Source organism: Mixophyes fleayi, chromosome 5 (genome assembly GCF_038048845.1).
Source record: "Mixophyes fleayi isolate aMixFle1 chromosome 5, aMixFle1.hap1, whole genome shotgun sequence".
NCBI classification, from domain to species: Eukaryota; Metazoa; Chordata; class Amphibia; order Anura; family Limnodynastidae; genus Mixophyes; species Mixophyes fleayi.
In genome coordinates this window covers 220096675-220110959 of record NC_134406.1, presented here as the reverse complement: position 1 = coordinate 220110959, position 14285 = coordinate 220096675, and the positions used below count along the sequence as shown (strand labels likewise).

General features: G+C 40.1%; 1 protein-coding gene across 1 annotated transcript in view; it reads left to right on the top strand.

The window, feature by feature from the left end:
• Positions 1-11312: 11312 nt before the first annotated feature.
• The window catches only part of PRKDC (protein kinase, DNA-activated, catalytic subunit), a 144042-nt gene continuing 141069 nt past the window's right edge, over positions 11313-14285 (top strand). The window contains exons 1-2 of the mRNA XM_075213494.1: positions 11313-11428; positions 13822-13981. Of these exons, the coding sequence (XP_075069595.1) occupies positions 11321-11428; positions 13822-13981 (268 nt within the window). The 5' untranslated portion in view covers positions 11313-11320. The remainder of the gene's footprint in view (positions 11429-13821; positions 13982-14285) is intronic.

Below are 14285 nucleotides of genomic sequence, written 5' to 3'. Positions count from 1 at the left end.
AAAAATTGCCTATCCTCCATTTGGGCCTGGACTCTGGACATGGAAACCAGCCTCTGGGGCTGAGAGTCTGTTACTCTTCAGTATTGGTTTCAGGGTCTTTGAACTCCGGATGAGGTTCAAAGCTTCCGATAAATGTACTGGAGCTAAGGGTGATCTTCTAGTCAAAGCCTGTCCTGTCCTGTGAGGGAAGTGCAGTTAATGTCCAGTCCAACAATGCAATGGTCGTGGAATACCTAAGTCACGTGAGACTATTTGGATCCAGCCATCATGGCAGTGTTCATTCCATGAGTGGAGAACTGGTAAGTCTACTTCCTCAGTAGGTAGGCCCTTCATCCACGATAGTGGTTTCTCCAGTCAGAAATGTTCCAGCAACTTGTGGACAGGTGGGGTCAATCCTATATCAACATAATTGCATCTCGGTTGAATAAAAAGATGGGGAGCTACTGCTCCAGGGCAAGGGAGCTCAAGGTGTTTTTTAGACGTCATGTCAGTCCCCTGGGATTATACTCTCATTATCCTCTCATGTACCTGTTCCCTCTGGTAGCTATGATGCCAAGGCTTCTAAAAAATGGGTAAAAAGAGAGGCTGTCTGAGTGATACTAGTAGCTCCAGACTGTCTGAGAAGGTTGGGGTACATGGACTTTCCATCCTGCTAAGCCATGGTCTGTTTCTGCACCAGACTTTACCTTGGCTGTCGTTAGCGGCATGGCTGTTTAAGCTATGAACCTTAATGCCAAAAGGGGATTACGGACATTGTACATTTCCTAGAACAAGGGGTTTTCTTCGTTCCTTCCGGTTGGCGCGTTTGCTCCATTTCCTGCAAGAGGTCTAGATGGGGGCTTGAGTCTTAATTCCTGTAAGGTCCAGAAGCCTGCATTATCTGTTTTCTTCCAAAGAAAACTGGCGTTTCTACCAGAGGTGCAGACCCTTCCTACAGGATGTGCTGCATGTGCAGCCTCCATACACTTCTATGGTAGCTCCCTGGGATCTAAATATGTTGCTCAATGCTTTGCAGCATCCTTCATTTGAGCCACTAGATTCAGTGCATCTTCAGTTGCTGGCCTGAAAGACTACTTTCCTCCTATCCATCTCTACAGTTAGGAGTGTCTCTGAACTGGGGTCTCTGTAAGTCTCTCTTCCTCATTTTTCATGAGGACAAGGCTGTTCTTCGGACTAAGAATTCTTTCCAACCTAAGGTTGTATACAGTTTCCAAGTGAGTCAAGACATTGTGCTTCTGACTTTGCATCAAGACAGACCCCTGGATGAAGAGGGTCTCTTTTCATTGTTTGGATGTGTTCAGGGCTTTATCGACATATGTTAACAGGACCAAGGACTTCTTGATTCTCTGATGCCCAAAATAGAGACTGACCGGCTTCTAATCAGATCATTGCCAGGTGGATTACGTCTGTTTTCCACTGGGTGCAGGGCAGGTCAGCCTGTACCTGTGAATGTGAGGGCACATTCTGCTAGATCTATGGGTGCATTTTGGGCAGTGAGACACAAGTCTACTGCTAAGTAGCAGTGCAGAGCTTCCACCTGGCCTTCGGTGCACACGTTCACTAAATTACACCTTAGCTTTGGGTGTAAGGGGCTGCATCTGAGCGTACCCTAACTTAGGGACAACTATGGGACATCTCCAGTGTCCCCCATAGAATGGATGAGAAAATGGGTTATTTGTACTTTGGTTAATACAATTATGGAGGTGGTTCCCTTTGTGTATTTCCAACTGCATCTTCTGCAAATGTCTCTGTTACATTATCCACCCATCTCCCAGAGTTCAGATAATTGACTATTGGGGTTGATCGCCTTGCACCTGTCCACTGTTGAGCTTTGACTCTGAAGTGTTAACCAGTCTGAAGAATTGGGGTGTCGTTTGCCAAAAGTGCAGACTACAGGACATATAGTGTCCTTTAAATACTACTAATCGGTGTTCTGTAACTCAAAGCGTTACATCTGGTCCTGTATGGGGGAATATTACCTGCTGATTGGCAAGTTGATCTTAGTCTATTTGGACAATGTCGCTGTAGTGTCTTATCTATACCTTTTTGAGGTGGCATTTGCATGCAGATGTAGAGCTTATATTGCACTGGCCAATCTGTTGGCAATTTGCTTCCATTTGGAGGCATAACGTCCCGAGTCGCAAACCCAAAACTCTGCAGCGTTTTCTTGGAAATCTTTTTGCAAATACCATCTGTACATACCAGGTGATGCTATGTTTATGGTTATTGTAAATATCTATTGCACACTGCAATTCAAGAAAAAATCAAAAGCAAAATCCTTAACAGCTCCAATTGACATGACAAGTGACAGGAGCTCTAACACGATGTTCATCTAAAAGAAACATGCTTTCGATATGTGTTTTTTGTTTGTTTTTTTTCTCTTTGTTTGCTGTGCTGGCATAGTATACATGATATTGCCATTGCTGCTTTTAAGCAGTTTTGATTTAATTTTTAGACTTCAGCTAAAATTAAATTTATCAACCCTTCAATAAATTTTGTTGGCCAAGTTGATTCTGCGTTTCATTTACATAAATATTGTCTTGTTTTTCTTTCAAGTGAAATAATACCGAACAAGCACGTGGAATTCTTTGAGTCTTGGATTTATGTGTTTGGCTATGAGCTTGTACTGCAGTCCACACGACTACCTCTGATCAGTGGTTTTTACAGGCTTTTGTCTGTTGCAATGAAAAATGCAAAGAAGTTAAAGTATTTTGAGGTAAGCCCTGTTTGGTAACATTTTTAAAGAATTTGCATAAAATAGCCTAATTTTAACAAATACTGTAAGGGATTAATCATCTGTGAATATTTTCAAACATGGTTTGTTTTGTTTTTTTCCTCCTAGTGTTGCTAGAAGTTTTTCTAATAACATCCCCGCTCCAAAATAAATTAAATAAGGTTTCTCAGTTATGCTGCTTTTCCTTTTCTTCATGGCATTTGCAACTGGAGAAACACATCCCAAACTGTATTCCACTACTCTAACTCTGTATAGGGTTGTAACCTGTATGTGCTCTACTTGCTGCCTTGTCATGTAATAGGGCCCAGACACAATAGCAATGGTTCTGAAATGCAGAATACAAAACCGCAAAAGGTCTACATGTATAAAATAGTCCCAGACATATTCATATAGGGATATTTTTGAGAAAATTGAACACCTTTATTTTGCTAATATTTATTGGAATTAGTTGCCAAAAAATTAATATTAATTGCTTTGTTTTTGGGGTTATTTTACGACAGCTTTTCTAAATTCATGCTGTGTTTACAGAGGTTCTGAAATTCCAAAACATTAGGAACAGCGCCAAAATTTCACCATCTGTAAAAGTTTGTTTTTCCCTTCTGAGATATTTATTCAGGGGCACGTCACGATTTTTTTTTTTTTTAACCTCTTCTTTTTTCTTTTTTTTTTTTTAACTACCATTTTTTAGAATTGTGCACCAAGAAATGGAAATTGCCTTTTCCTCACTAACGCTTCACATTTTTGATGCATTTTTCACACACAGCTTGGGCAATTGGATAAACGCACCCTAACATGTATACAGCTACATTTGTGTGCTTTATCTGTTGTCTGATCATGTTGTAAGGCCTGGCATGAATATGTGAAATTATTGATATCCATTTGCATTTATTTTACTTCACATTAAGTTCCCAGAAATTGCATTCCCAATATACATTTTTTAATTTACCCTACATTACAACCGCCCAACATTATATTTAGTTTTATCTTCTATTTTGGAGGAAGCTATTAGTTTTGGAGCATCTACATGAAACTTGAGCAGATATTTGCACATGAGCAGTAAATGCATAAGTGTAAAATTGCATATATTTTTTTTTTATTATTATTTATGTTTGCAATGATTTTGCAGTAGGATCCTAAATTTAACAATGTATCAGCAAATGTGCTTAATTTTGAAAGCCAGAAAAGTAAGGGCATTCATTTCAGAGACTTCAAGGGATTTTTAACATTTTTTTTCCAATAATATATACAACAAATGGATTGGGGAGGGCATGTTTGGGAGAGAACAAGTTATAGAAAGTGAAGATGGGAAAGTGTAATTGAGCCATTGTTGTTGCTGCATGCTAGTAATATTATGTCATTTAAACAGCCCTCTTATATTTTTATTTTTTAAAGCCAGAAGTTATTAGCTGCATAGACACTTATCTTCAATTTTGTATTCACCAGACACTGTAGGAAGCTTTTGCGGTCTGACAGTGTTTAAAATGTGGTGCACCTGTGTGATAACTGTCAGTGTACAGCTGCTAGCCGTGGTTAAACAGGGAGGGGAATTAGCCCCCAGGTTGTTTTTCTGTTGGTGCCCATATAAGCGTATGTGGAACTAGTGCTTTTGTCACATAGTTTATATATTTTAAAACTGCACCTGGTCTCCTCATTTGGGTTATAATGTGTTTTTTTTTTTGTTTGTTTTTTTTTGTTTAGTTTTTTAAAACAAGTAGGAACTGTACATTTAGCAATTTGAAAGCCAGTCAGTCCCGATGATCGCTTCATCATCGGGACTGACTGCGTGTGATACAGCGGTAGATCCGTGAATATATCACTGATTTTCATATATGCAGAGTTCCTTAGCGAAGTGTCCGAATTTCATCAGCACTTTTCTAGTGCACAGGTACTTTCATCTACAGGTTGCAGTGTTCTATTTTGGGAGAACTTCCCCCTATACTCTACTTGGATTGGCGTTTGTAGGTCTATTTTCTGGCTTGATCACATATGTACCATTTGCATTTACTGGGCTTTGAGATATTCCCAGTTTGAGTTCTATATGTGTGCTTTTTTGCATATGATTCAGTTATTAATATCAGATTCATTGTCATAAGGCTTACTAAGTCCTAGTGCATATTTTGCTTCTCAATCCACGCTTTTTTGACTTTGACTCTCAGCTTTGTTTATATTCATTTTATATATACATGCAATAAATTGTGATGTTTTATTTCCATATGCCGGTTTGTTATTTATTTTTATCACTCATTTCCTGATTGTATTCTCGCGCTGGTTTTTTTTACCTTTTTTGTCTCCAATTTAGTGTGGGTTTGCCAATTCCCACTTCCAGCTGCAGCTACATCAGGTATATATTACTATTATCACTCTAGCGCCTGTACACTATTTTTGTTAGTCCGCCTTATCTACCTTGTCATAGAAGCGTTGTTGGAGTTTCTGCAAAAGGGAGGCCGCTCTTCGAGATAAAAGAGTATTAAGCTGACCCTTCAGGGAGTTCATTTGTGATACTACGGAGGAATCAGGGACCTGCTTTTGCTGAATTAGAAGAGCAGAAATCCGTGGTTCCAAGGAGGAGACCTCTAGAGCGGTCTTCTGTCTCACCTGCAAGGCAGCGCACTAATAAGTCAACCATAAATGGTTGCTTTATGAGCTTCCCAGACAACACCCAGAGCTACTTCCTGTGAGGTGTTCTCAGGAGAATATTCAGAGATAGCTGTTTTGATGTTGGTAAAGGTGGAAGTGTTTAATAGCAGGGAATCGTCTAAGTGCCACCTAAATGCGCGTAGATATTGGTGTAGGAGATCAGGAAGGATGTATACTCCCGCATGATCAGACCATGAAAACGTAATGATGCCTGCTTGAGTGGTTAGGGGTATTAAGGACTGGGAGACATGGAGCATGTCAATGCGGGAGTATATCTGATGGGAAGCTGAGTAGTGGGTATACTCTTGCGCTGTTTAATTTTTGAGGCGCTAGGTGTCATGTAAGGAGTGGTGTTGCAACAAAGCAGAGGAATCCTTAGAAAGAGCATTAAAAGGAAGCGACCCTCTGGGTCAGAATATGTTGAATGCTGAAAAGGGACCTAATTATGTGTAAGTATTGCTACCTCCCGTTTTTTACAGTCTGTTGAGGCGAAAAAGGTCTGGGAGAACTGCTTACCCTGAAGTTGTGTATGGGTACCTGTAAGATGGATCTCCTGAAGGAAGACTATATCCACTTTTTCCCTTCTGCTGGCTCCCAGGACTATTGTACATTTACGAGGGGAGTTAAGGCTGTTAACGTTGATGGAGAGAAGTTTCAGAGCATTGGAGAATGAAGTTGGGATATACACTGCTAAGGAGGACCTTTGAGTACTGTAATGATAAAACGGATTAGTCCAGAGATGTTTAGATGGAGGTCGGGGAAAAGGAAAAAGAGGGAGGAGGAGAAGAAAGAAAGCCACAAGAAATGAGAAAGAAAAATAAAAAGGTGAAAGAAAGAATATCCCAATTGGGCAATAACCTTTTAACGATGGGATCCTGGAGGGATACAAATTGAATACATATAAACATTGTAAGGCTAACCAGTAGTCGTATAGGGAGCATGGGGTGTGGAAAGGCAGCATCAGTACAAACATGCTACCCGAGCCAATGGCCCTATTAAATACTAATGATTACGATGAATACAAAGGACCACTGAAGTAAGCAGACAGTGGTGAGAAAAGTCATCTCTGCAGTATCAAACTGTCAGTCGTATAAACTTCAGGACAGCTAAAATTTGGGAAGAAGGTATTTGAGGATATTTGCGCAAATCAGGTTGGGGAGGCGTCTCGAGATTGAAGCCAGGAGACTTTAGACCACTCGGAAGCTGGAGGTGATGATGGACCTTGCCTTGAGGTAGAGTTAGGCAGTGAGACAGAATCAGGTAGTATGTCCATCTTGGCTATGATTTCTTGGCCTTGGTCGAGGGTTTTAACGTAATGAGTGGCGTTTTCTGCAAAGATTTGAAGTCGGAAGGGAGATCCCCACCAGTAGCGAATATTATGCTGGCGTAAAATCTTGGTGACAGGTTGAAGAGATCTCCTTTTCTGAATGGTCGACGGGGCAAGGTCTTGGAATAACTTTATGTCCATATCTCTAAAGGCAATTGAGGAGGAATTCCTTGTCGATGCTAGGATGCGTTATTTAATGTGGTAGTAATGAAAGCACACAATAATATCACGCAAAGGCTGGTCAGCAGTTGGCTTGGCCCTGAGGTGAGCGCGGTCCATCATGCAGTCGAGATCAGACAGTTCTGGGAGAACGTGCATGAAGAGGACGTTAAGGAATGTTTGAATCTCAGATGGTGAGACATCTTCTAGTATGTTAGACACGTATATTATTGCGTCTGGACCGATTTTCGGCATCCTCCTGTTTTTCTTTTAGCACTTCAATCTCTTCATACAGGCGGGATAATTCTCTGTCAAATGTCGTTTGTTAGCGACACAGATCATCCGTTTTTGTTTCTAAAGTATCAGTCCTAGTACCTAGGGAGATGAGTTCTAGTTTGAAATCGTTAACGGCTTTTGAGAGTTCCTGCTTAAAAGCCTTTTCAACTCCTACCACTAGATTCGTCATAACTGCTTGGATCTGGGGATCCAGATCAGATGAAGGAGAAGATGGTGGGACTTCAGAGAGATCGGACAAGGCTTGGGAAGCTTTATCCTTTTTTCCAAAAAATTGGAAGAAGACGAGCTGCCTGGAGGTTTCTTGTTCTTCTGCGACATGGTGGCAACGCTAAGGATTAAGCAAGATGTGAGGGGCAGAAGGGGGAACAATGAGGTTGGAGAGGGGAGAGGATGCTGCACAATAGAGTTTAGTGAATCATTCAGGGCGCATCAGTCCCGAGGCCGGGATTGAAGAGTTACTGCATAGCGTTCAATAAATAGTCAGGGATGTGACGGACGCCTCGAATCAGGAGACCCTCTACTAATCCTGCCTTAAATGAGAGTAATTACCAATATGTTGTATTGAGTAATCACAGCAACACAGTGTAATATCGAGATTGGACACAATGTGGTGGTGTGCCCCTGGTAGAAACTTAAATGTGGCAGCCTCTGTAACTTAGGATTAACCCCTGACAAGTATGGGGCTTGAAGGTGTTAATTCCAGTCGTTCACCTCAAAGGCTCCAGAAAAACCTTATAAATAGTCCCAGTAACTGACCTGTGTCCCCGCTGCAGGTTTCCTCTGTCGGCTCTGGCTGGGTTCCCTGTAGAGGTTGAGGGAATTCAGAATTGCTGTGTCAGAGATTGAGCAGCCAGGGGAATGTGAGAGCAGCACCAGAGGGACCTCTGTAGAATGTGGATTCTATGTGCATTAGCCCTCTTTCAGCTGGGTGAATAAGAGACAGGCTGAGTCCACCTCTGGTCTGGTAAGGCTAGCTTAGGTGTCACTAAGCTACCTTTTCCTCTCTAATTCAAGTCTTGGCAGGAGGGGGTGCAGGGATGGATTGGTGCCCACTTGTAGGCTTAGTTACAATAAGGTGTTCGGCAGTTTTCCGAGGTCCAGAAGTCAGATCGCGTTAGGAGCTCCCTAAATTGAGGCAGAGGCTTCAGATGGTTGTTAGGCTGCTAGATTGTTAGGAGGTCCAGGGGTAATGTGTATGGACTAAATCAGGCCATGGCAGAACCGGAGTTGCCGTAGGGATAAGGGCGCATGTGCAGGCAAGGATTTGGCCCGGGGAGAGCCGTCTAGACCCCAGACAGAGGACACACTCCGGGAGCTCAAGAAAAGCGTGGCCGACTAGAATGGCCGCCAGGCCATGCCCCGGGTTATAATGTTTTATACAAAGTAAAAGGCATTTATCATCTGATATTGTTTAGGTTGTGTAAATCTTCTTGCAGACAAGAGAAGAAGGTACGGTTTGAGTTTATGCAGGTAGTCGGGTCTGTGGTCACTTTTTGGTAGGCAGAGGGTGTTGGTGTTGAAATGTAAAAAAATTTGTTAGCATTTCCTATTGGGACCTGGATATCACAGCTGAATATGTGTGTGTGTGGTCCAGTATGATTTCAATCCAGATTTTTTTGTAATGTATATACAGAATTTGAGCCCCCAAAACATTTTGAGCTCATGCATAGTTAGAGGTGGTGTTCTCCGCTATGAATTGATGATGATTTGTTCGCTCAACAATAAACTCTAAGGGATAGATTTATCAAACCTTCTAATAAGGAAAAGCCCATAACAATCAAATTCTAGCTATCATTAATCTAGTACATTATACACAATTATAGCTATAATCTAATAGGTTGCTATGGACCACACCTGCACATTTCCTTTTTAGCATGTTTGATAATATAGAATCTAATGGAATGAAGTTGTTTGCAAACTGGTATACCTGGTATATTAGGGCGTGACCTCAAGTTAAGTATTTCCTGTGGCACACTTCTGCAGGTTATTTGGGACACTCGACTTTGCCTTTCAAACTCAGTGTTTGCCCTGCTTGTACCACACTGCTACTATGTGGCAATGCCTTGTTACTATCAATTTGTTCTAGACTCCTGTGTGCCCCTTTGCTAAGCACTAACACTCAGTCTGCCATTGTGTGTGTCCAGTTGTAGTGTGGTTTGGTGGGTAGGAACGTGTGATTATACTGAATAACAATCGGAAATGTAGCTTATTGTTGATTTAGCACAGCTCATGGTGTTCCACTGGGTGACTTCATTTTCTTTCCTCCGTCTTTGAACACAGCATTTCATTTGTCACCTGAAACATAAGGAGGTTAATGCCAAAATCAAAAAGGTCTCTGGTCTTTCAATACATTTATGCTTCAGATATTTACTGTATACAGGATATTCTTGTAACCAGCAAGCTTCTATCCTTACGAAGATCCTGGGTGGGTTGGCCAAATCATTCCTCTTATTCATCCTATTCCAGGGGTCTGTTTCTGTTCAGTCTTCTTTATTGTTCATCAGTTATTTATACCTGTGGCAGATATGTTTTTATTATTGTATAGTAAATACCTTCTGCTGGGTTCCTATGTGCCCTTTACTACAGTGGTTCTGTCCTTCAAAACACATTGCTCTTGCTAAATACCCAATCATACTGGGTTGTTCATTTCACTTGAGATCACATGTAGAACAAATTTTCCCCATCCTCTTTTTTTTTCCTTGGCCCATTTATTCCCTCTTCCTTGCAGAAAGTACAGACTACCAGTTTTCTTTGACGGCATCTATCCCATGCCCCTAGCTCTCTGTCCCCTAGTGACCCCTAGCTGATTGTCAGTGTAAAAATCTCCTATTTGTTAATCTCATATATCATACCATTCCCCAGCCAAGTCATGTCAAGACAAATGATACATGCACACTGCATTCACTTTGTAACTTTTTTTTTTCTTATGATTAGCGCAATGATATATAGGTGTAGTTATTTAGAATTATATGATTGTCTGCTTTTGTACTGTGATGTTATAGAAGTGTTTATTTGCCAGTGCAATATTTTAGTGTTTTCCTTTGCCGCCTCTTAGGGGCATATTCAATTGGCCGCATTACTGTTAAAAGTAAATGCGGCTTGCGCACTATTACCGTTATTATGGTAATAATTCGCGTAATTACCGTTATTACGGTACCTTTAATGCCGGCTTTCAGCTCGCAGTTCAGGGAGCTACGAGCTGAAATCCGGGTTAGAATTACCGTAATACCAGTAATCCTTTTAACGCCACGTTACTTTTGTGAGTAACGTGGCTAATTGAATATGCCCCTTAGAGCAGGTTTATATGTAAAGGTATGCACATTGATTCTGCTTATGTGAACATTGTATCTGAATAATCTGTTGTGGTTTGTGTATTCCATTGATTTAAATTAAGTTTCCCCAATAAATTCCTTTTTACTGAATAAAAAAATCAATGCAGAGAATCACCAATCTGTAGATGCTGTGTGAGTATGACGTACGCATACTCAACTGTCAAATTGAAACTTTGCGATGGCTTTTTCTAATACTTACTGTTAAAGACCTATTTACAACTCAATGTTATCAAATATAAATATATTGTTCATGGAAAATCAATTTAAAGTCATTGTGGCAAGTATTTTATGTACTGCAAACGTCCATTTGTAATGTTTGTTTTCATATAGGGTGTCGGTCCAAAATTTTCCAAAAAATGTCCACAAGATCCAGAAAAATATTCTTCCTTTGCTCTGTTTGTGAAATTTGGAAAAGAGGTGAGATGGTAACAATTCCAAATGTATTTTTTGTTTGAAATTTTTGCTTCATATGTCCTTTAGTTTACTACGGCTTTTGTATTGAAGATTATTTTCTAAACTTTTAATCTGAAAAGGTTGTGATTAAAAAAAAATATATTACAAAATAGACATTAAGGGCTTGATTAAGAGCTAGGAGCAAATCAAACTAAAGGGTATAAATTTGATCCTGAACAAACTATGTTGCTTTGAAAGGGGTGCAAATGCAGTTTTATTGTATTATGGGAATATACTGCCTGCTTTTACATGTAGTTCACAAATATTTTGAATTTAACACTGATTTAGAGTTGAGATATAGTATGTCCTTACTCTTACTTTGTAAATGTCTTTCTTATTGCATTATAATGGTGTGTCTGTTATTCTTAGGTATCTGCCAAAATGAAGCAGTTTAAGGATGAACTTTTGGCCTCTTGTTTAACTTTTATCCTTTCTCTGCCTCATGATATCATCATGCTGGATATGAAAATATACATACCAGCGTTACAAGTAAGTCTAGAAAACTTTTTATTTACCTGTCTTTATAGTTGTATGACATTGGAATTTGTTTTTTTATTGAGAAATAAAAAGTGTTACAAACCATGGATGATAGGAGATGGATGTTTTAAGTAGAGATGCTCAGGCTCTGTTCCCCGAGAAACGAACACACCGAACTTGGCAGATCCGAGTGCCGAGCCGAGCCGACTCCGTTCTTTCGCGCGCCCTCGTAATTAAAAGCACAGGGCAAAAATTCATGGTTACGTCGCCGGATCTCGCGAGTTTTGGATTATATAAGTACCGCCCTCCATGGCGATCCAGCACCATTTCAATTTCAAAGTGGGACACAGAAGCGGTAGCACAGTTCTTGGCAGTCTCTGGTGCAATTGGACAGCATCACGGGTAGGAAAGAAAGAGAAGGGGTACCAGTGTTTTTCAAAGTCTCCAGTGACATTCAGGAGAGCTCCATTGCAAATTGTCATAATTGAAATAGAAATAATAGGGCTGGCAGTGTTGCTCTTAATCTGCAGTCACATTGTACTGTGTTATCAAAATGGATTCACAGCAGTACACAGAAGACTAGGAGCACCAAGCAGCTGTTGGCACCAGTCATGATGATGGTAATCCTTCTATGTCATATGCTAAAGCCTATGTTAAAGTGCATAGTGTTTTTAAGTGAGGGAAAAAAAATGTAGAAAAACACCTTTTACCCTGGTCAAGAAAACAATACCTGTAATCCAGGCAAAGTTATCTGCAGAAAAAAAATTAAATTGCCAATATGCCATTCTACACACGCAGTGGCAAGGAAAGAATGAGGCCTTCGCCTTTCTCTATGAGTGCTAGTTCTGCAACTGTCACTGACGCATCTTCTTGTAAGGTCAGTCATGACCAAGCAAGACCTTGTCATTCTGACTCCAAAAGTGGTGTCCAAATACTTTTACACATAAAAGCCGAGCTGGAAGAAAACAGTAAGACATTAGAGGAAAATGTATGTTCAGTTTCAGAAATGGCAAAAATCCCTGAGGAGAGTCTATCCATGAGTGCTATGTGTAATCTTGACCTGTCTGATAGTGTACCCATAAAAAGGCCTCTTTCAGCATTTCTGCAGATGTGTGCATGCCAATTGTAACCGGTAATACACAAATTGAGGCTGCCACTTTGGGCTTGCAACAGGATGAAGGGGGTATATGTGTAGCTGACGAGGGCGCTAATGAGGATTTTGATGAGGATGATTATGTTTGTGTAACTCCTGCCCCAGTGGAAGCAGTTCTTGCACGTGATAAGAAGGCGGCCATTGTCATGCTTGGGCATAAGACCAAAAAATCCACTGTTATGTGTGTAATTATTTTTACCAAAATCCTGACAACAGTTGTCTAGCCATTTGCAGTGTTTGTAAAGCCACAGTAATATAAGCATGGATGTCTAAATAGACGTCTATATGTATTACCTTCCACTTTGCTGCTGTTTCATCAGTTTTGCACAAAGTGTTTGTAATCTGCACTTTACGTCAAAGGTACCTAACTATATTAAAATTCTTTGGGAATTGGTGCTGATTCGAAGCTCAGTGATGAACTTGCTTTTTGCTGTGAACTACAATGGCTCTTTTTAGTGCATTGTCTGGCACCCTGGATTGGTCTGGGTCTGATAAAATCACGCGTCAGGCCTTTATTCCTTGTTGAGTTATTTTTCCTGTTCGAGTAATGAGAGAACTTTTCACCATTGGTAGTTTTTCCCACTATCTGTCTCCGACCACTCTGTGATATCTCCAGTGATCTGAGAGAAAATAGGGTTGGTAAATCTTTTTCTTGGAGTCCCCAATGTCTATGCAGTAAAATGCATCCTGTTGTTTTTTCTCTTGGGCTGTAGTTCTTTTCTTTCCCACTTCCATGAAATTTTTCTTTTTTTTTTTTTTTCTTTTCTTTTTTTATGTTTTTTTTGACAATAGAGCCTGGAGGTAGTCACGTTCAAGTTACAGTTGTATAAATTTTTGCACATAATACCCAGTTGCCTGCACTGACATTATAGACTTCCAGAAATAGGAAGGCAGAGAAAAGAGGTATGGGACAGTGTCCCCCAAATAGAACCAGAAAAATTAAATTTAACAGTATGTACGAAAATTCTCTTTATGAATAGGGGCTATCTTCCTAAATGCTTTAATATCTAGCAGATTTCACAAACTTGTGTTGCTGCATCTTTGTCATGACCTCTTAGGTGTCTCCCCTCCACTGATCCCCCCTCTCTGCTTTTTGGCTGCATTGTGCATTATTGATGCTCTCCACCTTATTAGAAGTGGTTTATTTCTTGATGTTTTTTTACTTGTTTGTTTGTTCGTTCTGCCTGTAATTCATTAAAATTATATAATTTAAAAATGTATCTCCATAAATGTTGTTTTTCTGTTTATGTAGACTGCCTTTAAATTGGGCTTAAGCTGCCCAACTCTTGCTGATGCTGGCCTTGATGCTCTTGAAGATTGGTCATCCCGAATCCCTCCAAATATTATGCAGCCTTATTACAAGGATATCCTTCCATTACTAGATGACTACTTGACAAATTCATCATATACAGGTAATAGTGCTAAACAGTCTGTGTCTTTGACTTCCGATGCAGCTGAAAATGTGCATGGTGGAAAAAGAGGCACAAAATCCAAACTACTAACTCTTACAACCCACCCCTTTTGTATGTTTTTTTTTGTTTGTTTTTTTAAAGTTTTTCTTATAAATGATGAGAACCCAAACAACATTTTAGGTCTTAGATACTTTTTTTTAATGAATTGTTTAATGCTGTTGTTCATATACAGATACATTTAGAACTGATTTTTTAGCTATAATGTGCATACATTTTGATGTTTTATAAAATCCCTCCTCAGTGC